Source organism: Crinia signifera, chromosome 5 (assembly GCF_055691185.1).
Source record: "Crinia signifera chromosome 5, ASM5569118v1, whole genome shotgun sequence".
Classification (NCBI taxonomy): domain Eukaryota; kingdom Metazoa; phylum Chordata; class Amphibia; order Anura; family Myobatrachidae; genus Crinia; species Crinia signifera.
Window position 1 is genome coordinate 197,710,726 of NC_139221.1, and position 23,578 is coordinate 197,734,303.

The 23,578-nt window shown below is 45.4% G+C and overlaps 1 protein-coding gene across 1 annotated transcript in view; it reads left to right on the forward strand.

The window, feature by feature from the left end:
- LOC146080763 (NFX1-type zinc finger-containing protein 1-like) overlaps nucleotides 1-23,578 on the forward strand; it is a 237,094-nt gene that overhangs the window by 19,784 nt on the left and 193,732 nt on the right. The window contains 2 exon segments of the mRNA XM_083188397.1: nucleotides 1,801-1,896; nucleotides 18,643-18,729. Coding sequence (XP_083044523.1) covers nucleotides 1,857-1,896; nucleotides 18,643-18,729 — 127 coding nt within the window. The 5' untranslated portion in view covers nucleotides 1,801-1,856.

Sequence of the window (23,578 nt, forward strand, 5' to 3'; positions counted from 1 at the left end):
TAGGGGCTATAATCGCTGGGAATATGGTCGCAGGCGACCATATTGCCAGTGATAGAAGTGTGCCCCGGCGATAAATCGCCGGGTGCGCGCTCCCGTTTTCTGCCCCATTGTAATCGCTGGTCGCAGGAGCTTGCTCCTGCGACCAGCTAATTACCTCTGCGGCCCCCCCGGCAGAGGTTCCCTTTCATCAGCGACCATCTCTGGTCGCTGATGAAAAGGAGACACTGGGCAATATATTGCTGAGCAATATATCTCCCCCGTGTGTACGGGGCTATTGTCCCATTAATCTAATAATTTTTAGCTGCGTAATAGTCAAAAATACAGACAGAGACAAATTAAGTATATGGAGCTGGTAGAATTGACAGTAAAATGCATAGCTTCCTATAATGTTCCCTTCATCCTGTGGTATCTGTTCGGGACAGTCACCCAGAGCCTGGACGCACGTTTCGCCGGTACAAAGGCTTGATCACCAGTGTGAGAGGAGAGCTCTCCGTCTCCTCTATTTCTACTAGTTGTAATTAGCGGGGACAAGGTTTTTCCGACTTCAGCGACACCTCCCGCTGTTTGATATGTCACTCCTGTGTCCATCAGCTGCTTGCACAAATCAGGATTGTAGGAGAACCTACGTTCTCTACACGCCTCTTATGTAAATGATTACAGCTGATGTTTTTTGTCATCTACGTGTTCCCCCTCCCTCCGTAGCTGGGATGCCTCTCCTCTCTTGTATCCTAATTTCGTGCATGTGGAGCGCTTCTATTCTCCATGGCAACAGTGAAGGTCTCTGCTGCCCTCATTTAATTGCCTTAATTAGTGCTGATAGTTAACCTCAGTTGTAATTAGCTTTCTGTTGTATTTAATCAGCTATACATATGGAAATAGCATTCCCCATATTTGGAGATAATGCTTCTTTTCTAATGATAAAGCATTTATGTATTTATAGGCGACCTGCCATGAGTATTTACTGTGTAACTTCTAACTATGAAACAATTGCTAAATGAGCAATAAAGTGTATAATATGTGTGATATGTATCAATCGCTCTATGGGTATAAGTGGAGAGATTATGTACAATCTTTGGGGCAGTACGGACGGTGTAATGGTTAGCATTACTGCCTCACAGTGCTGAGATCATGGGTTTGATTCCCACCATGGCTCTAACTGTGCGGAGTTTGTATATTCTCCCCGTACTTGCGTGGGTTTCCTCTGGGCACTCGGGTTTCCTCTGGGCACTCTGGTTTCCTCCCACAATCCAAAAATATACTGGTAGGCTAATTGGCTCCCAACAAACTTAACCCTAGAATGTCTGTGTGTGCGTGTACATGTGGTAGGAAATATAGATTGTAAGCTCCACTGGGGCAGGGACTGATGTGAATGTTCCACTATACTCTGTGAAGCGCTGCGGAATATGTATGCTCTATATAAGAAACTGTTAATAAATTAATAAATCTCTAAATCTCCTCCATATATATATTTATTTTTTGTGTTACATCATGATGACAGTGTGAACACCCAATATATTTAATACTATTTGTTGTTTCAATATTGCTATGAAATAATGATTTTTTGTGGTGACATAAAAGATAATTTTATTAAGTATTAGTGAACTTTATTAAACGGTGTACGTGATATTTTATGTTTTGAAGGTGATTATTTTCAGTTAAATTGATTTGCTACAAATTGTTGTTTCAGCCATGACCTGGACATTATCAGATAATTAAAAAAAAATGACAAAAGCAATACAAATGTCAGAATTCATCTGTTAGCCAGCTTACTTTATAACCATTCATTGTTATGTTCCATAGGAATTGGATATAGAAGACAACAAAGCTTAGAACAGACTAAGTCAATCAAGTGTAATATGAGTAACTCACAGGAAAGAAGTAACCAGGATAATACAGGTGTGTTACGGTAATCATACATTCGCTATATACTGTACTTCATAACTCCCAAACATTGCAATGTAGGTGCAGCTGTCCTGATTTAAACAGACAGTTCTGCCATACCACCAGTAAGTACCTGGGTAACGAATGCATGATGTTGTAAGCTATGTCCCGATTCTTCATGGGAAGCGGTCATCTATTAGAATGAACTTAGGTCTACAGTCATTAGGTCGACCCCACTAGGTCGACTGGCAGGAAGGTCGACCTGACTTAAGGTCGACATGGGCCAAGGTCGACATGACTTAAGGTCGAATTTGCATAAAGGTCAACATGAGGAAGGTCGACTGGTCATAAGGTCGACATGACATTTTTCACTGTTTTTTGAGCCAACATGTGCCGTCAGGCGGTATTTCATGCCCTACCATCCACTAGGGCATGGAGGAGGTTATTAAAGCTGTGGCGAGCGATGCGAGCCACCGTGCCCGATGCATTGCGAGCAAAGCGAGCGATGCGAGGGTCCGATTCTCATTGCCAACTGTGTGGACATTCGGATCAAAAAACAGTGAAAAACCCATGTCGACCTTATGACCAGTCGACCTTCCTCATGTCGACCTTTATGCAAATTCGACCTTAACTCATGTCGACCTTGCCCCATGTCGACCTTAAATCAGGTCGACCTTCCAGCTAGTCGACCTAATGGGGTCGACCTAATGACTGTAGACCTAAGTTCATTCTGACAGATGTACCGATTCCTTCTTCATGGAGTGGGTTGGATTGTGGCATGATTCTCTCATTGGTGCCAAGTGCTCCTAAAATACTAAGCACAACCTAGAGTCGGTTTCACATCACACAATTCATTACCAACATGTCTCAAGCACACTCATTTGTTACATTGTAGCTGCTTAGCTCTGATTTGGTCTTGAATGGATGTTGGGAGATATGCATGCTTATTACACATATACGTGGTTGTAGTCTCACAAAAGACAAGTTGACATCCTGTATGTGGTATTGCTACTACTGCCTCACAGTGGTTGTATGTCTTGCCAGAAGTATAGTTACACCAACAAAATGATCTTCCCCTCCTCTTATCTGGAGCTCTGGTGGTCTCAGTGTGATGACAAAAAAACAGCACAATACTTAAATAGGCTGCATGCAGGGCTGTAACTAGGGGGTGTGCAAGTGGTTCCATCATCCAGGGTGCATGGCCCTGAAGGTGGCACAATCACTGCCATATCGCCCTTGCAACTTGCTATCATGGTGCCTGGGATGGTACCCTATAGCCAGTATCACTGTTGCAGAGCATCCAGAACATCAGTTGTATGCTAAACATAGGTGTATCTATAATGGGTGTGGTGATAATTGGTCCCTCAGTCTAGATGAGAGCACACCATGGACCCATGTTCAATTATATTGCCTCTCCGGAGTCCAATGTCAGCACACCTGTTGCAGAAAAAAATAACTCAGAAAATGGGGTGGTTGCCATTTTCTGTTATAAATCACCTGCACAATTACAGCCTTCCGTTGTTTCCTCAGAGTACTGGTACTAAGGATGCTACCAGATCTTGCACTCCGAATAATAGGGGCTTTATGTAATTGTAGGGTGATCACTAGGTAGTAACAGGAGTGGCAGTGAGGTGCTGGGCTGGTTGACTAATAACAGGAGAAAGAACCAATCAACATCTCCCATCTAGCACAGCCTACTATAATAATATTCTAGTTAAGCTGTGCGTTTAAGGGTCAGGGCCATTAGAGGATGCTGCGCCACCCTGTTAGGTCACTGACTGCCTGTGTCCATGATCTAGTGTTATAAGAATGGAGAAAGTGATAGAGCTGGTCTGACTGGCTTGAACTCTGATGTAAGAGTCATAGGTTGCAAGACAAAATTAAAAAAAATATGGTACTTGTGTAGTTTCAAGGCGCCAGCGCGCCCCGCTCTAGCTTTGAATCCTGGCAGCTTGCCAAACTGCTTTACGCCAGCGTGAGCCCGCTCTAGCTTTCAATTCTGGCAGCTTGCCAGCTGCCCTACGTGTGTAGTTTCACTGCGCCAGCTTGAACTACGTTGTCAGCGTAGGTCATTTTGGCACCTGTAGTTCCACAGAGAAATAGACAGCCCGGCACACCGCTAACAAAGGGGGCGTCTAAAGTAGACACCCCGGCACACCGGGCTGCCTTACTTCTCTATGCTACGTTATCAGCGTCCTACACTGACTCCGCGGCAGCCCAGCACTGACAGGTGATTGTGGCACTTGTAGTTCCACAGAGAAATAGACAGCCCAGCACACCGCTAACAAAGGGGGCGTCTAAAGTAGACACCCCGGAACACTGCTTACAAAGGGGTCTGAATCTTGCGTCTGGTACTTAGACGCTATAGCGTCTATGTACAGTGCCGGCAAACTGCTCATTAAGCATCTAAATGTAGACTCCGTGCAAACCGCTAAGAAGTGTGCACCTAAATTTAGATGCTAAAGCATCTAAATTTAGACTCTCTGCAAAACGCTAAGAAGGGTCCATCTAAATTTAGACGCTAACGCGTCTAAATTTAGTTGCGTATAGGGGTACATAGGGGTGCAGTGTGCAAAACACTATTAAACGTGTTCACAATGACACTAGTCGATGTAACAGCTGTCAACCTTGTTTATTCCACCATCCACGCCATCCCAAAGCGTGGCGAGCGCAGCGCTCCCGACCTTTTCATACCCCCAGTATCCACGTCGGCGTGGAGTTGACTTTATAAAGTGTGGCGAACGCAGCAAGCCACCGAGCCCGAAGCGTGGCGAGCACAGTGATACTTCACATGTATTCCGCGTCCCCTCGCGGGGCACGCTGCGCTCGTCATGCTTCGGGCTCGGTGGCTCGCTGCGCTCGCCACACTTTAAAAAATCAACTCCACACCAACGTGGATAGTGGGGGTATGAAAAGGTCAGGAGGACGCGTACCGCGTGTGCTCGCCACGCTTCGGGATTGCGTGGATGGTGGGGGTGTTTCAGGAACACATTCACACTTGCAAAATCATACACCTGAGACAGTTAACTGTTTTTTAGTGAATGATAAAGAAGATGAATGAGGAAAAAATTATTAAATAACAATACAATTAATTTTAAGAACAATAAAAGACATAAAAAATAATAAAATCTAGAAAGAAGTCATTATTAAGGAACTGCAGTGCCATCATCAGCACTTGAACTGGAAGCTACTGCTGAAGTGGATGCTGTCGACTCTGGCTCTGCAGCGTTGACTTTGTCTACTTGGGGGAGCAGGGTCAGCGCTTGCAGGATGCGCTTGAAGGGGTCCTCTGCACCTACACTCTTCCTCCACATAAACTCCTGGAGATACGAGTCCAGGTGATGACGCGTGGTCCCCCTTTGGCACTTATTACGCCATTTGCATCCCCATAGTCTTTCGATATTGTGGGCGTGAACCCCGGTGTCCGGATCTACGAAGTGGTACCGGTGGTTCACCCTGGTGTGCTGGTACCCAGCCTGCTCCAACTGCTGCGTATCATATGCCCTCCAACAGTCGCTGTAGATAGTGGTACCTAGTTCTACATGGGTATCAATGGCAGCCATTAGCGTGCTGACATCACGCCTCTCCACTGCCATGATAAAGCACTGGCCTGTCTCCCTCGAGATGCCCCCGAAGACCCGCTGCTGGGGCAGCATGCACGTAGAGGCTCTCGTCCACCTCCACTATGGTGTCTGGGCCACCAATGCGCTGGTGAGGCTGCGATAACAGTGCAGACCTCGCGCATCAAATTATTGTACATGACGGTTTTCTTCTGCGATATGCCCAAGTGACGCTTGCAGAACCGGATGCTGGTCAGCTCTTCAGCCCAGCAGTATATATATATACCCCCACTACACGGGTCCACCGGTCGACTTCCTCATTTTGTTAATGAATTTAATTTTGCATAAAAATTATTTTTTATTTAACAATGCGTTTTATTTACAGTTATCTGGGACAGCGATGGGGTCCAATATGGCCCCATCATACGCTAATTTATTTATGCTTGGAAGGTAATGTGCACTAGACACATATATTGCACTCCACATAGATCCTCCTGCGAGCTTTCAAAGTGTAAAATGGATAGAATAATACGTTCCTGTCTTTCAAGGAGCGTTCCTCTTCTCCGATTTCAGAAAAAAATAGGTATACAATCACCACAGTGTATCCTAGTTGTATATGGATAAGTGGATAAATCTGCACCACACTTCAGGAAAGGGAAAGAGGTACCATACGTCCCTTTAAGGGATTGGCGTCTCCTCTTCTCCGAACGATAATATGTATCACCAAATATCGAATCACATCGGGATCCTTTTCTCCTTTGTACATATAACCGTGCACCAGTGAACCATATGGGAGCAAAATAGAACCAAATATGGTGTAATAAAATCTCATTTATTTGGTCACAAACATAAAGGCATAAAAAACAAAGTACAATGTTAAAGGAGTGTTACTAAGGCCAGATGGAAAATAAACCATTCGTGGGGATTCAAGCAATTACCAGAAATGGTGGAGAACTTGATGAAGGAAAGTTCTCAAACGAGCATCAGGGGTGGAAGTCCCGGAAACTTCCTGCCTCGAATGGGTATACACCACGGGGGTCCTGGTAACGCGATCCTCAGATGGATATCTGACAGCTGTCAGATATCCATCTGATGACTTATTCTTTATCTGGCACTAGTGATCTATTGGAAGACTTTGTGAGCTACTTGAACCACATACCGGGACGCATACGGTTCACCCACAATTGGCATCCAACTACCATGGACTTCCTTGACGTCACGGTGACAGCCATGAGTGACAAATATGCGACTAGGGTATTCACGAAGAAAACGGATAAAAATACCCTATTAGCTTACTCGAGCTTCCACCCTGCCCCACTAAAGAAGGGTCTTCCCTTCTCTCAGCTTATACGGGTCTCCAGGATAACCTCAGAGAAGGAGGAGTTATTGAGGGATTTGCAACTGATGGCATCAAAATTCCTCGCAAGAGGATATGATAAAAGGGAAGTTGATGCAGCAGTGAAGAAGTGTATGGCATTGGACAGGGAACAGCTGTTACAACAAGGCAGCTCTAAGTCCAAGGAAACTAACAGGGTCGTCTTTCCAACTACATACTCCACTGTATCAAACACCCTAAAATCTGCGATCACCAAGCATTGGCACATCATCAATACTGATCCTGTGATTGGACCAGAATGCACCCAATTGCCCCTTTTCAGTTATAAACGCAGTCCGAACCTCAAACAGAGGATTTCTTATTCCGATATTAGCCCTTCCTCGAACATCAGCACCACATGGCTACGTAGACCGGCTGGATCCTACAAATGCACGGGATGTGCTAATTGCCCATTTGTGACAACAGGATCACAGTTTCTGAATCCTTCAAATGGAACGCAGTTTAAAATCTTCCACCGCTTGAACTGCGAATCTAGATTTGTAATATATGCTATCACATGCCCCTGTGGCAAAATATACATAGAGAAGACCATCCGAAAGGTTAAGGAGCGTATCTCTATGCACAGGTCCTCAATAAAAAAGGCCTTTGTGGGGATTGATGCGGGAACCCCGCCTGTGGCCCGACACTATCGAGAAGCTGGACATTCCTTAGGGGATTTCACCTACATGGCGGTGGATCACATCCCACCCCTTAGAAGAGGAGGGGATAGGCACAAACTGCTGTTACAACGGGAATGCCAATGGATCCGTAAATTGGGTTCATTATCCCCAGGCGGCCTAAATGAGGAATTCCCTCTCTCTGCATTCCTTTGAGGATTTGCCAAGTTTGTCGTTTCTTATGTCAACTTTTTTATGTCGACTTTTTTTATGCCGATTTTTCATGTCGACTTTGTTTGCCATCCTTTGACATATGTTTGATAATCTTTGATTTATTGTCTTTGTTTATCTGTGGTGCTTACATTGTTCATTGTGCCTACCACCAATCGAGTCGATGGGACACTTTATTTTTATTTCTATTTTTACATTTCTATTTTCACCTTATATATAATTTTGAGCACAATGAGTCATTTTGGCAACCCTTGTGGCCAAACTGATGCATGGTCTTGCTGGTAGATATTTTTTTCTGATTTTTTATGAATTATTACTGGGTGCGCCATCATTGGCTTGATTATATCCTATTGACCAAAGAGACTCAGCCTCTGGATATATCCTGATGAACCCCAATCCTGACATTGTGGCACGGATGTGACACATGACAGGGTATAGGGGGACCGGGGTGGGAGGCTAGGTTCATCTTTTTTGCCCACGTCTAAGCTCTACAGTGATATCCGCTGAAGTCCAGCTTTATCAGCCCGCTATCCCCGAGAATATCTGGCCCTGGCACTGTTGCTGTAATAAGCACTCTGCCCAGAGGCAGCAGATAATACGTGGGACGTGGAGGTCTGTTATTGTTTAGCTGGGGCGGAGTCTGGTTACCCAGGCAGCAGGAGGTAACGCAATGGCGATGTTCTGGAGCGCGCTGACGCTACGTGATGACGTCATCACGCTCAGTGATGCGGCCGCGCCAGACACGCTGGTACTGAGAAGTCTGAACACTGTATGACTCGCGCTTGGAGGTGTGCTACTTAGGAGCGAGCAGATTGGCTCCCTAACACGGAAGCTCCTTATATGGAGTTCCGGCCAGCTGATCATGACGGAGGTAAGGCCCTGGGGCTGCACGTATGACTCATTAGGCACTGGTGTTCTCAATTAATTGGTGATTGTCATTGCTACATATACTGGCTGGGAGCACTTGTTCATTGTGGGTCAGTCCAGGATGAAGGCTGGATAAGCCGAAACGGGGCTCGTTGACTGCCACCTTACTGCTGTGGTGACTATGCTATTTTACCCTGAAACCCATGCCTAAACTTCATGTTATCAGTTGCAATCCCAGTATGTGTTTGAATCACTTTTCATGAAGTAAAAAACTTTCTTTTTGACCTGGAGTGCTGCCTCATATATCCGACCTGGGTATTAAGTTTCTATATATATATATATATATATATATATATATATATATATATATATATATATGCAGATATCCACTTGGTTCCCTCAACAGGTTCCTTGTAGGAATTAGAGGCGGCACTCATCGGACTTGTGTTCAAATCACAGTTATAGTATAGTACAACATTGGTACAGAAATGTGTGACAACGTTTCAAGACGAAGTGCGGTCTTTTCTTCAGGTCTCTGTAATAAAGATTACATAGTGCAAAAACAACAATAGTATCTTACCTCATCGAAGACTTTCAGTGAGATGTACTAAGCCTTAAAAAGTGAGAAAATTGAGAGTGATAAACCTCCAACCAATCAGCTCCTACCTGTCAATTTTCAAACACAGCCTGTGATATGGCAGTTATGATCTGATTGGCTGGTTGTTTATCACTTTCCATTTTATCACTATTCAAGCTTAGTACATCTGGCCCTTTATGTTAGTGTGATAGTGCAGTGTGCATACAGACGCCGGCAGCCGATGCACAGGACGTGATAGGCCCACCTCCACTGGAAGTAACCACCCCACGTCACTGTGTAGAAGCTGCGGGCTTGAACATAGTGAACAAACTTTAAACCAAAACCTTAAAACAATTTGTGCAAAACAACTAATAATAACCAGTGAATACATCTACAATTATGAAAAAGTAAATAAATTATAAACAGTATAAATCAAAGGAATGCATTGCTTACAGTTTAAGTCCTCCGCACCATGTTATAATAATTCATTAAATCACAGATAATCACAATCTAATCCCAATTAGTGATAATTAATGGAAAGAGATTTATTCATCTAGAGCAGTGTTTTTCAACCACTGTGCCGTGGCACACTAGTGTGCCTTCAGCTGTTCTCAAGTGTGCCCCCAGGTCTAGAGTTGCCCAAACCATTTTACAGCCACCACCAGTTCAACTGTTATTTACTGTTCTCTTCTTTTCATGTAAAGGGCCCATGTATTTTATTTGTGTTACCTGTGGGGGCCAGTGTGATTGTTTTTTATATGGGGGCCAATAGGTTTGTTTTTTTCCTGCGGGGGCCAATTTGTTTTGTCCTGTGGGGATCTAATGGTGTGCCTTGGCAATTTTAGAATCTTATTTAGTGTGCCGCAAGGTAAAAAGGTTGAAAATCACTGATCTAGAGACATGACATTGATATGTATTCAGGTAGATTTAACCACTACCTGATGTTACCTTACTGTAGTGCTACTGATTCTAGTGCTACTGGGTTATTTTTATATTCAGCTGTTCATAGTGTATTAAAGTGCCGTAAGTGCAAGATGTAGTACATTTAACCTTTCGCTAAAGTGCAATTTGTGCAACATTAAGCTTAACTACGTGCTTACCAATTAATCAAACAATACCTAAATAATTTAGACGGAACAGTTTCCTTTTGATAAGAAAGGGAACTAGTATTAAAAGTATTAGCGGTATATCAAAGTGCCGACAGTGCAATAATTAATGAAAGCTGCTTCTAATATTGATAGGTTATTTATATATTAATGGTGTGTAAAGGTGCCATAATTACGGAAATTGATATATTACCCTATTATTAAAGAGTAATTTTCGCAAATAGAGCTTACCTACACGCACATATACCTTTATCCACTAGTATAGATTGAACAAAATGAATATGATAAAAAAACAATATATCTTGCACAAAAATATGCAATTCATTATAAAAATATTAACAGTGTATTAAAGTGCCAACCGTGCAGGGAATGATACAATACAGTAGCTTATTAAGGACTATTATGCAAAATCAAGCTTCACTACGAGTAAATATACTTTAAATCATAACCTGAATTGACCAAAGTTATTATGGATTAAACAAACCACCTTTTTATAGTGGAAGTGTGCGGAAATAGTATTAAACTTATGCTTTCCTTATGAGCGGATCTGAAAATCGGGGCAGGACTAATTCTTTTATATATGAAAAACTATGTCATATTCATATGTTAAAGATGAATGGTCCTATCTCAGCAGAGCTATATGCTAATCTCACCTTCAACTGGCTGGTTCGCCCTTTCGGCGATAGTGTATTTAAAGTGTGAATCCATTTGGATTCACACTGTGACAATTTTTCTTTGCAGAGGCGGAACGTGATCAATTATTTTGCATCTCATACTTGTCAAAGAGTGTCCTAGTTCTTTAAAATGCTTGGCCACTGGCTGTTCAACGATCTTGGATTCTTTGTCCAGGATTACAGTGCGAATCACTGCACGATGTTGAACCATATGTATCCTTAAATTGCGCATTGTTTGCCCCACATACATTAAGCCACAAGGGCATATAATAATGTATATAAGAAAGATATTTTACGTATGTTCCGGGTTCCATAGAGTTACAGGTGGTGCATGAGGGGCAATGTACACATCCTCGTATCTTAGTTGGCAAAAAAGTTGTTGCTGGAATTGGGGTTACATTGTTTTTGACGAGAACGTCTCTAAGACTCCTTCCTCTCCTGTAAGCTGGCATCAGTATTTTTCAGACATGGTAAAGATGTATCACTTACAACCATAGGCCACAAATTCTTGGTTGAAATATCTCACATGTAGGGGTATACTTAGTTACAAATGGGATCCTGTTATCCACTGTTTTTTTGTTGGTACTCTTTAGTAATTGTGAGCGAGGTAATACCATGATCTCTTATTTGAATTGCAGTAAAGTTCTAAGAGGGTAGCCATGAGTCACAAACTTATTTATCATATCATCCAAGGTAGAGGATAGAATGTCCTTGTTACTGGAGATTCTGGCTGCCCGCAACATCTGAGATCGCGGTAAACCCTGTTTGAGCGCTGGTGGGTGACAATTGGAGTTCAACAAGAAGGTGTTTCTATCGGTTTCCTTGTGATATACAGATGTCTGAAATTTGTTATTCACAATTGTTATCTTCATATCCAGATAATTAATCTCTCTGTCATCCACTGTCGATGTAAATTTAATTGGTGTCTGTTGTGAATTGATGTTATTGATCACCTCATTGAACTTCTCTTATGTACCCAACCATAAAATCAATAAGTCATCTATATAGCGGGTATACATTAATATACTCACTGAAATTGATGCATCACTGAAGAAAAAGAGTTGCTCTTGTTCAAACGTAGATAATTACAATTGCCGGTGCCACGGGAGATCCCATGGCACACCCAGTCGTTTGGATAAAGTACTGTCCGTTATGCATGAAATAATTATGGGACAGATATATTACAGAGACCTGAAGAAAAGACCGCACTTGGTCTTGAAACGTTGTTGCACATTTCTGTACCAATGTTGTACTATAATATAACTGTGATTTGAACACAAGTCCGATGAGTGCCGCCTCTAATTTCTACAAGGAACCTATTGAGGGAACCAAGTGGATATCTGCATATATTCCTCACCTGGAAGGCACCACGGCGTAAAGGTTTGATCCGGAGTGCTAAACACTGCTTGCAAGTATATATATATATGTCCAACAGATGGATGTCACTCGAATGAAAAAACTGAACAACAGCAGACAAAGGTTTTGGTCAACGTTTCAGGGGGCTTCCCCTTTTATCAAGACCTGAATACATTGTGAAAAGCAGACATATAAATAAGAAATAAAGACTTTCAAATCAATCAATATTTCAAATCAATCTGGTCAACGCGCGTGTCGCCACCAGCTTCATCAGGACCAGGTCCTGATGAAGCTGGTGGCGACACGCGTGTTGACCAGACACACTTAGTGTGTGAAATAGCCCCATGTCCCCTTCCCCCATGAAATGTATTTTGATTGATGTATAGGGCGTTACAGTATCCACTCACAGAGGGCGCATCTGATAGGAGCTGTGGGGTCAGAACCTGACCACGGTCTCCCAAGACTCAGATGTGATTACAGCACACCAGTGCAGATACAGCACCCGGCCAGTGCGTCCCTCTGTTAGGCGCAGTGTCAAGTGACGGAGCGCGACGCGGGTCTGCGAGTTGGAGAATCACAGCCTCACCACTGACTGTGATCTCCCCACAGACACCGACGCACTACCAGCACAGCCGGGAACAGCGGCATACATACAAGCCACTTTCCCTGCGGAGAGGAACCAAACAAACGGCGGAGAACACTAACAGCCGATTTGTGTTCCCAATATCAGATCTAACGGGTACACTTTAGATGTGAAATACGGCACGTATACTACCAGCCGGCCCCGTAGTCTGTTATTATTTAAGACTGTGCTACACACTGCGCAATATCTGTGCAGATACTAGGCGGCAACCCCTTTTTTTGATGCTTAAAAGGACCAAACAGACATATTTACTTTGCTTTCCTAATTTATCTGCACAGTCCTTGGGAGCAATCTGTGTTATAAATTAATATTAAACAAAAGTAACTTAATTAAGTGAAAATTGTAACAGATTTGTTCATTTCATGAGTGGGTACACACTGTAAGATATACAGCAACACGCACCTAATCTAGCAATTACACTGGGAACAGGACATTGGGGTTCAATTTGAGAGGATTTATATCCCCTTTTTTAAAAACACTTTGTTTCTTCCTCTTTGCCTCCTTGGCAATTGTTTTTATATGTCGCAAATCTTAAAATAAACAATTAAAGGTTACATTTTATTAATTTTTCTTGTCCTAACAGTGCGTCACGTACATAACAAACTTTCTTCTCTTCCCTTGTTATTGGTCTTACCGATATACAGTAAGCCACAAGGGCACTTAATTTGGTAAACCACGTACCGGCTGGTGCATGTTAATGGGAATTAGATTTTGTACTGTTTCCCTGTATGTGGGTGATGGAATGTATCGCCCGCCTCCATGGTGCTGCACGTAGTGCATCAGGTGCATCTATAATTACCCAGTTTGCGGGTCAAAAAGTGGCTAGGCCTATTGAGTCCCATTCCAGTGATATCATTGTGTACCACTACATTCTTGATATTTTTACTGCGGCGGTATGAAGGAAGTATTTGAGTCTCTTTGCGAGATGGTAGTGATGGGTCCTGTGTCACAATAGGCCATATTGCTTTGGAACTTGTGGTGGTGAATTCTTGTGTCCATACTATGGATTCTTTGGTTGATTTTTCTTGCTTGCCCAAAAGTGCTTCCTGTCTAGGTATAGCTAGAGCCTTTGATTTAGCTTTCACCAATGATTTGTGATTATATCCTCTTTTGAGGAATTTCAGTAACATGTTGTCCATTTGTATATTTGTATCCACTGGGTCACTGCAGAACCGTCTCACCCGTAAAAACTGTGAATAAGGTAAAGACTTCTTAAGGGACTCAGGATGGTGGCTTGTCCCTTGCAACAATGTATTTCTGTCAGTTGCCTTGTAAAACATTGTACTAGAGAGATTACCTCTTGAGTCCTGTGTAATTTTCACATCCAGGTAGTGCACCATATCGTAACCGCATGCATGAGTTAATTTTATTAATTTTTTTTTATGAGTGTTTCAAACGCCACTTGAGATCCCTTCCACAATAGAAAAATATCATCAATATTTTTCTATTGTGGAAGGGATCTCAAGTGGCGTTTGAAACACTCATTAAAAAAATCGGTACTCTTTACCTAGAAGGGCGCCCGTCGCGGGCATCGCGGGTACATTTATGTCTGGCCGCGACGCGACCGACGCGATGCCCGCGATTTCCCATTGAAACCCATGTTAAACATGGAAATCGTGTCGGTCGCGTCGCGGCCGGCCATAAATGTACCCGCGATGCCCGCGACGCGATGCTCCCGATTTCCCATAGGAATCAATGTTAAAAGGCGCGATGGACCCGATTTTACTGTTAAATGGCTCAATGGACCCGATTTGGCCATAGAAATCAATGTTAAATGGGCCACAGAGCCCATTAACCCTTAAATGTCCCCCCCAATTTTTAACGCCACCCCACGATCCACGCGAACCCGAAGCGTGGCGAGCACAGCGAGCCCGCAAGGGGCGGCGGTACGCGTCCTCCGACCTTTTCATGCCCTACTATCCACTAGGGCGTGGAGTGAGAATATAATAGTGTGGCGAGCGCAGCGAGCCACCGAGCCCGAAGCGTGGCGAGCGCAGCGCGCCCCGCGAGGGGACGCGGATACCTTCACAGGTAGACGCGTCCCCTCGCGGGCTTCACAGGTGTCGGCGTCGCCACGGACACCTGTAAAGCCCGCGAGGGGACGCATATAACTGTGAAGGTATCAGCCTTTCTAACATTGATTCCTATGGGGTCATCGCGGTCATCGCGGCCATCCCGATTTACCCGCGATGCCCGCGATGACCGCGATGACCGCGATTTTTACCCCCGATGACCGCGATTTCAATCGCTGGCGCCCTTCTAGGTAAAGAGTACCAAAAAATCAATAAAATTAACTCATGAATGCAGTTACGATATGGTGCACTACCTGGATGCGGGGCATTAATGGGCCCGCTGGGACTTGTAGTCCACCTGTAAAAAGAATGTTAAAAGAAAACACACACACAGAAAAGTAAAACTTTATTACATAAACATCCACACACCTCACTTTTACACAAATATACTTACCGATCCAGGATCCAGCGCTGGTCTCTCTGCAGCAGAGCCGGACAGCCCGCACTATCAGCGGGCTGAACCGGCTTTCTCCGATGGAGCTAACAGCTTCTTTCGCGCTGTCCCAGCACAACAGAGGCTGAGAGCGTCTTCGGCTTATGCGTCTCCATGGAGACGCATAGCTCAGCCAATCAGGGCTGAGCTATGCGTCTCCATGGAGACGCATCGCCCAATCACGCTCTCAGCCTGTGTCGCGCTGGGACACGCGACAGAAGCTGTTAGCTGCATCGGAGACAGCCGGTTGTCCCCGCTGTCAGTGCGGGGGTAGCCGGCTCTGCTGCAGAAAGGAGACCAGTGCTGGATCCTGGATCGGTAAGTATATTTGTGTAAAAGTGAGGTGTGTGGATGTGTATGTAATAAAGTTTTACTTTTCTGTGTGTGTGTTTTCTTTTAACATTCTTTTTACAGGTGGACTACAAGTCCCAGTGGGCCCATTAATGCCCCGCATGCTGGGACTTGTGGTTCTCCAAGTCCCAGCCTGCGGGGGAGGTCTGCTTGGACTTGTAGTTCTCCTGTATAAAGCAATGTTAGGATTGAAAGATTTTACACCATCAGGCCGGCGTCCACTGGCCAGGGACGCCGGTGACAGCCCCGGCTTCAGCCCTGGACGGGATTCAGCCCTGGATGGGGGACCCCTTTATTGGTGGGGTCCCCACTCCTCCAGGTACCCCGTCCAAGGCTGACCAGCCACGGTGCTCATGGTACGGCCGGGGGACCTTATGTAAAAAGTGTCCCCCGGCTGTGGCATGACACTGCGGGCTGTTGGAGCCCGGTGCTGGTTTCAAAATACGGGGGACTCCCAGATTTTTTGTCCCCCGTATTTTTGGAACCAGGACCGGTCCAAGAGTCCGGGGCTGGTTTCAGAAATACGGGGGACCCCTACGCTTTTTGTCCCCCGTATTTTTGGAACCAGGTCCGGCTCAATGAGCCCGGGGCTGGTTATGCTCAGGAGGGGGGACCCCACGCAATTTTTTTTTTTTTATACAAACCCAAATTGCACATAAGCTCAAATTCGCACATTTTCATGCCTAAAAATCGCACATTTTCATGCCGAAAATTCGCCCATTATCGCACTCAATCGCACTTTTCTTGCCGAAACACACACCTCATTAAATATGCGAATCCAAGGCAAAAATGCGATTTGAAAAAAGTGCGATAATGGGCGAAATACTGACGTGTGAAAAACTCTCATCCCATAGAATGTCACCCAGGGTGTCTGTTTTTAGAGTCAGTGGAGGGGAGCTGCTGGCAGGAGGAAGACACACAGAGCCAGGACTGTTGGGGCCAAATGCGCTGCTGGCAGACACTGGTAGAACGCACACGCTGCTGAATCTGGCTCTAGTTGCCACCTCACTGCCTTCAGAAAGCAGACAGGGTCCGGGGATGTGAGAGAGGCATAGAGAAGGGGTGGAGCCACCCATCTGCAGCATGACAGCCCACTCTGCATGTACCAGGGGCTGGCCCAAGTCATTTAAAATGTAACCATCCTGGGGGGTATATGCCAACCCGCCCCCTCGGGCCCAGCCCACCACTTAGAGGAGTGGGGAATAGGAGGAGAGAGAGCACAGGAGGATAGGGGGAACAGAGGGGTAGTACTAGTAGAGCAGAGGGTGAGCAGAGTGGGCGGATGGTAGGGGGAGGAGAGCGGAGGCAGAGAGGAGAAATAATGGAGAGCAGGGGTTTAAACACACTCACCAGCAATGACAGCGCTGGGTCTTCTGCTACCTGGTGTCTGCTGCACATTCAAACCTGTGCTGAGTCACCATCTCCTTTACCAGATGCACTCTCACTCCCTGGCACCGGCTCTGCTCCTGCCTCCTTCATGACAGTGCCGGATCTTCTGCTCACTCGGTCCCCAGCTCCTGCTTCCTAGCGCCGCGTCTGCTGCAAATTCAACCCGGCGCTGGGTCTCCTCCTGCGCGGTAGCGTTCAGTCTCCAACTCCCACTCACTGGAGCTGGGAGACACTGGCTGGGAACAGTGGGCAGAGGCTGGGATAGGGCTACTGGCTATAAGAGTCTGAGTGGCTCCCTGCAGTATCTCCCTGATGGCGGCCTGCGGCTTACTTAAACATTTAAAAGGTAAACAGCCAGATGCGTGCGGGCGGCAGCGGAACCCAATAACACCTTGGGCCCCAGTGCACTGGGATTGGAGGTGTGTGGGTTTGGAGGAGACAGCCTCCGGGTGAGGGGGGGGGGGGGGGGGGCATAGTATAATGGAGCTGGGAGCCGCTGAATGGGTGAGGGGAGACAGGCAGCCCCCCCTTGTGGGTGAGCAGGGGGAAAAAAACCCACAGTGCTCGAAAAAAGTGCTGGTATGGCATACCGCTGTATACCGGCCCACTTCGAACACAATATATATATATATATATAGCTGGCTTTGGATCCACAGCAGTGGAATCACGAGGTGGCACTCTCTGGATTTGGTGCAAAATAATTTGTATTTAAATCATAAACAGCAAAAGAAGGTGCAAAAATCAGGTCATAGGTGTCAACAAAACATAAACGTTTTTGTTTTGTTGTCCTGCACATCATCATCCAGTCCTCCCCAAAACCATCTGGGAGCATATACATATTTCCATCTGGGAGAGTAACCTCAGGAACAAGTGAGAAACTGTCTATTGTTCATATTTGTATCCCAATCTTATGAAGTACATCAGGCTGTACACCAGTGTTTACTATTAATGATATTAATTTCATGCAATTGCTTTTATATGTGAGACATCACAAAATTTTTTTTTTATATCAGTAATAAAATAACTTGTAATACCCAATTGGTCATATTTTTCTGTATTAGCGCTCCACCACCCCTTGTATATTGGGATCTATGTAGTTGTATATAAGGACATCCAGGTATAGGAAAGTAGACCTGCTGCTCCCATATCAGCTTGTGTAAGTCTAGACAAAGAGCACTACGATGCCTGAAACTTCGACTTTTAGCTTTTAACCGATGTTGGATTAAAGACTGGTTTTTTTATGTCACTTATAAACAGCCTGGTGAGTGGTCTCTTTTTATTAAGGAACTATGGGTCTGATTCTGGTTCACTTGCAAAAGCAAATTCTCTCTCTAATGGACAAAACCATGTTCACTGCAGGAGGGGCGGGGCAAATGTAACATGTACAGAGATAGTTATATACCCCAAAATGTTGCATTAAAAGATTCAACTGATTCACGAAGTCCCCGGTGTGCCATGTTGCAGAGTTTGTTATTTTTACTTAATTAAGAGACTTTGATGTTCATTGCAGAGAGTCACAGCAGTCACAGCCAAGAACAAAGCGAAGACCACAGCAGGCATAATCCTAGAGACAGAAATGCCTCCAAAAAGACACAGGGTAAGAGAACAGAGACAGTGAAATTGTTTTATGAATTGTTTATGCACTGACTGAATATCCTGTTATCAGTTTACTCCTTTTTTTCTTTTCTTTTTTTCTTTTAAAGACCAATGCACATACATTCAGGCAGTCTGTCTATTATGAAAAGTTATTAATTTTTTTTATCTGTGTTCCCTGATTTTTTGTAAAACATTATCCTGATTTTTGTCAGAGCTGGGGACATTTCACCCCAGAAAAATTATTGAAATTCGTGTATACTATCCACTAACGACCACTGATCAATGGCTTTGACAGATTTACAAAAAGTCGTCCAGTATCCAATTTGTATGTACTCTTTATTTCACATACTCTCTACCTTCAAACATATAGTAGGGACCTCCATACTTATAATTTCACCACTTTACTATCCCTATTCTTTATTGTGATGCCCTGGGGGGGGTCCTTATCTGGATCGTGTTTTGGGGTTCCCAGGTGGTGACCCCAGAGTGTTAGGGACCTGCTCGACAAGAGGTGACCTGGACGATTGGTGGGCAGGCCAATATCACTGGCCAATGATATACCAACAACCTCTTATTATATATTATATTATAATGTAATGATAGCATAGTGCATTTTCACCCTCTCTCTCTCTGTGTAACCCATTTTATTCTCAGCAGATGGCACCTTTCATTACTGAGGGTATGCAATTTAGAGCCAATTTCCCCTCCAATTTGTAAAAGCAAACTGTCTCCCATAATGCAATTCACAATTCCCAAAAAGAATCCTTGCACACTAGAGAAGATTCAGCAATTGTCTGTAAAGCAATCATTTGCAAGATGAAGCAACTATGTTGGTTTCCACCTTTTTGCACAATGGATAACTGAAGCCATTAGACTTCAGCAGTGGTTCCCAACCTAGGGTTCTTGTACCACTGGGGGTATGCTGCAGACCAGTTGGGGGTACTTACAAATAATCAGGGCTGGTTCTAGACAATTTAGCTCCCAGGGCGAAGAAATATAAATGCACCCCCCCCATACAAAACATGGCAGCGAAGAAATTGTGGGGTAGATGTATTAAGCCTTAACAAGAGATAAATGCAAGGGTGATAAAGAAAGATAAACGTCCAACCAATCACCTCCTTACTGACTTTTTATCAAACACAGCCTGTAACATGGCAGTTAGCAGGTAATTGGCTGGACATGTATCTCTCTTTATCATTCTTGCATTTATCTCTTGTTAAGGCTTAATACATCTGCCCCTGTGTGCGCCGCAGGCGCACGCCAAAATAAGTGTGGCTTAATAAAAAGGGGTGTGGCTTACAAAAAAGAGGTGTGGCCGCGCAGGAATACAATTACCTTACATCTCACTTTTGCAACCTGCATGACCAGACATTGGTCACCGCAGGAATTGTCATTGTCTTTCCGCACTTAAGTTGGCGGGCTGAAAATATAAAGGCCCACACAGTGACCTAGTACGCCTCACAGATCAAGGCCAAACAATGACAGGCTACTTATATCATTATACACTGTTTATCCGTGATGCCCATTACACATTATGCCGCACACCGTGATGCCAATTACACATTACACTGAACACCGTGATGCCAATTACACATTACGCTGCACACCATGATGCCAATTACACATTACGCTGCGCACCATGACGACAATTACAAATAACGCTGCACACGGTGATGATAATTACACATTATGCTGCACACCATGATGCCCATTAGATCCCACACTGTGATGCCTATTACACCCCACACTGTGAAGGCAATTACACAATACTCCCCACACCGTAATGCCTATTACACATTATGCCCCATGCACCGCTGTCACACAACTGATGCTGATTACTAATATGCCCCCACAGTGCCAGATGTGCCCCCACAGTGCCACACATATATGCCCCCATAGTGCTAGGTATGCCCCCCAGTGCCAGATATGCCCCCATAGTGACAGACATATATACCTGCACAGTGCCAGATATGCCCCCATAGACTTAGACACATATGCCCCCACAGTGTCAGGTTTGCCCCCACAGTGCCACACATATGCCCCCACAGTGCCACACATATGCCCCCAAAGTGCCAGAATATAATATCCCAACAGCAGCGCAACTCACCCTTGCTGCTGCCAGGGAGAGCAGAGTCCGGGTCTCTGAGTCCCCCTCCAGTCCCCCGCTGCTGCTTCCGAGGGGAGAGCATCGCTTCCTCTTGACTATGTCCCAGAATGTGACTGGGCCGTCAGCCAATCATACCTCGCGGGCTGGCTCATGATTGGCTGCCGGCCCGCGAGCTCTGATTGGCAGTCCAGTGACACAGTGAGGGGAAGAAGAGACGTGCAATGCGCTCCCCTCCCCTCCAAATGTACCTGTGGTGGGGGCGGCGGATGGGGAGAGGAGGAAGGGGGCGGCAGCGTGGAGGGGAGCTGCCGGGCACCCCGGCTATTTAACAGAGGCGGATAAGCCGTGCGGCGCCCCAGGCGGCTGCACGGCTTGTCCGCCTCTAGAAACGTCCCTGCAAATAATATTGGTAAATGTGGAAGAAAAGGAAGAAGTCTCCTGATGGTGGAAGAAGTCTCCCGTTGCTGTGGAGATGAACCCCAGTGCATCACTTATGGTTCTGTCGGTACTTGTTACCAAGCACGGCGCCACCGATTTCAATTGTATGACATCGGGATTGGAAAAATCGGTGGCATCACATGCGACCAAATCGCATGCGATGCGATGAATTTGATCCGATTTTTACATTGGACCCAATGTTAAATGGTCCCCCGAGACCCGATTTTACATTGGACACCAATGTTAAATGCCCCCCAGACCCCATTTTTAATTGTATACCCACCCTGATGGGTAATTAATGTCGTCGCCCCCCATTGTTAACGCCACGATCAACATCAACCCGAAGCGTGGCGAGGGGCAGCAGTACGCGTCCTTCGACCTTTTCATACCCCCACTATCCACGTCGGTGTAGAGTTGATTTTATGTATTCCGCGTCCGCTCGCCACACTTCGGGCTTGGTGGCTCGCTGCGCTCACCACACTATATAAAATCAACTCCACGCCGACGTGGATAGTGGGGTTATGAAAAGGTCGGAGGACCTGTACTGCTGCCCCTCGCGGGCTCGCTGCGCTCACGGGTTGGCGTTGATCGTGGCGTTGTGTTAGCAATTGGGGGGCATTTCACATAGAAATTACCCATCAGGGTGGGTATACAATCAAAAATCGTGTATGGGGGGGCATTTAACTCCACACACTTTTGCTCTCTTAACACATAAGATTTTCTTTTTACAAGCTGAGTTTTTTTTTTCTCTGCGCAGAGGACAGGCAGATAGTGCTGCACTATCTGCCTGCTACGTGGGAGCCGGCCGCTGCCAAGGTATTGCGCCCGGCTCCCTGGCTGCAGAGACCACCGTCTCGGGAGGCAACGGGCGCTGCCCACCAAAGCACGCCGCGGTCCTCCCCCAGCCTCACCGCCGACGGTAGGCGACAGCTAGTGAGTATTCCCTGCCACCGCTGTTAGCGGCGGTGGTCAGGGTTTCTTAAAAAGGCGGCTAGCAGAGGGTTTTTAAACCTGGCACCGGAGAAGCTAGAGCTGCCGGGCGGGGGGCGAAGCTACCGTGTGGTACTCCCAGCAGCCCTGGCTATCCTCATATTACAATGATATCTCGCACAACGCTTTTGGATTCCAATGGCGTCCGTGCCCAGTTTTAAATAGTTATATGTTTGCCATCCATATGGAAAGTCAATTCCTGTTTGGAAGAACCAGCACTGGACCAATATACTTTGCAAATTTTTATAAATCCAACTCGGGATGAATCATAACAAAATGTTCCATTGACATAAATCCAGCATAGCACAGCACAGCACAGTTATTTGTGTAGGACATAGAACGTCCTCACCCTCAGGCATACACATGATACATTACTGCGGGAGATTAGCGCTCCAAGCCGTGATCAGTAGTAGGTCCCCGACGGACCGTTTCGGTGCCCTGCGCACCTTTTTCAAAGGGAAAAGAACTGACCCCCTAATGCCAAAATCTACAGTGCTTAAATGGACAACGTCTAATTAATCACCTGTGTTTTACTCACCAAGCCGTCTTCTCCACTCCTCCACGTGCATACGGCTCCCGGCTCCCAAGTATGAAGTCAGACGCCGCGCCCGGAACTGACGCCAATCACTGGTCACCGTCTTCCTGTATAGCACCGCGGGGAAGGAAAAAACGTTCCTAGGTGCAAACAAAGTGTATCTTGTTACTATGGTGACGCTTCTATCTCTACCGAATATATTCAAAAGACAATAATTACAGGATTTTCTTACTTTTCCCTTGAAAAAAGCGCTACCAAGGCACAAGAATACATAATTACACATACAAAGAAAAATCATAACATGTCAATCAATGAGGCTACCCGATATTTTTGTGAAGCAAATGCATCCTAGAAGAAATGAATACATTCTTCTAACCATACCTACATACTGCCTCTGGTAAAAAAAAATATATATGGTACTTGTGTATTTTGGCGGCGCCCATCGCATTGCATACCATAAGGCATACGATGGTATGCGATGCGACGCGATATCGCACAATAGTGTACAATGCCATACAATTTTAAAATTGTATGACATTGTATATGGCATACAATGCAAAACAATGCAATGCGATTAAACATTGTATAAGCACCCTAATGGGTGCTTACAATGTTACATGCACCCCCCCCGTCACCCCCCCCCCCCACTATAAACGTGAACCCGAAGCGTGGCGAGCGCAGCGAGCCCGCAAGGGGCGGCGGTACGCGTCCTCCGACCTTTTCATGCCCCCACTATCCATGTCGGGGCGTGGAGTTGAGAATAGAAAGTGTGGCGAGCGC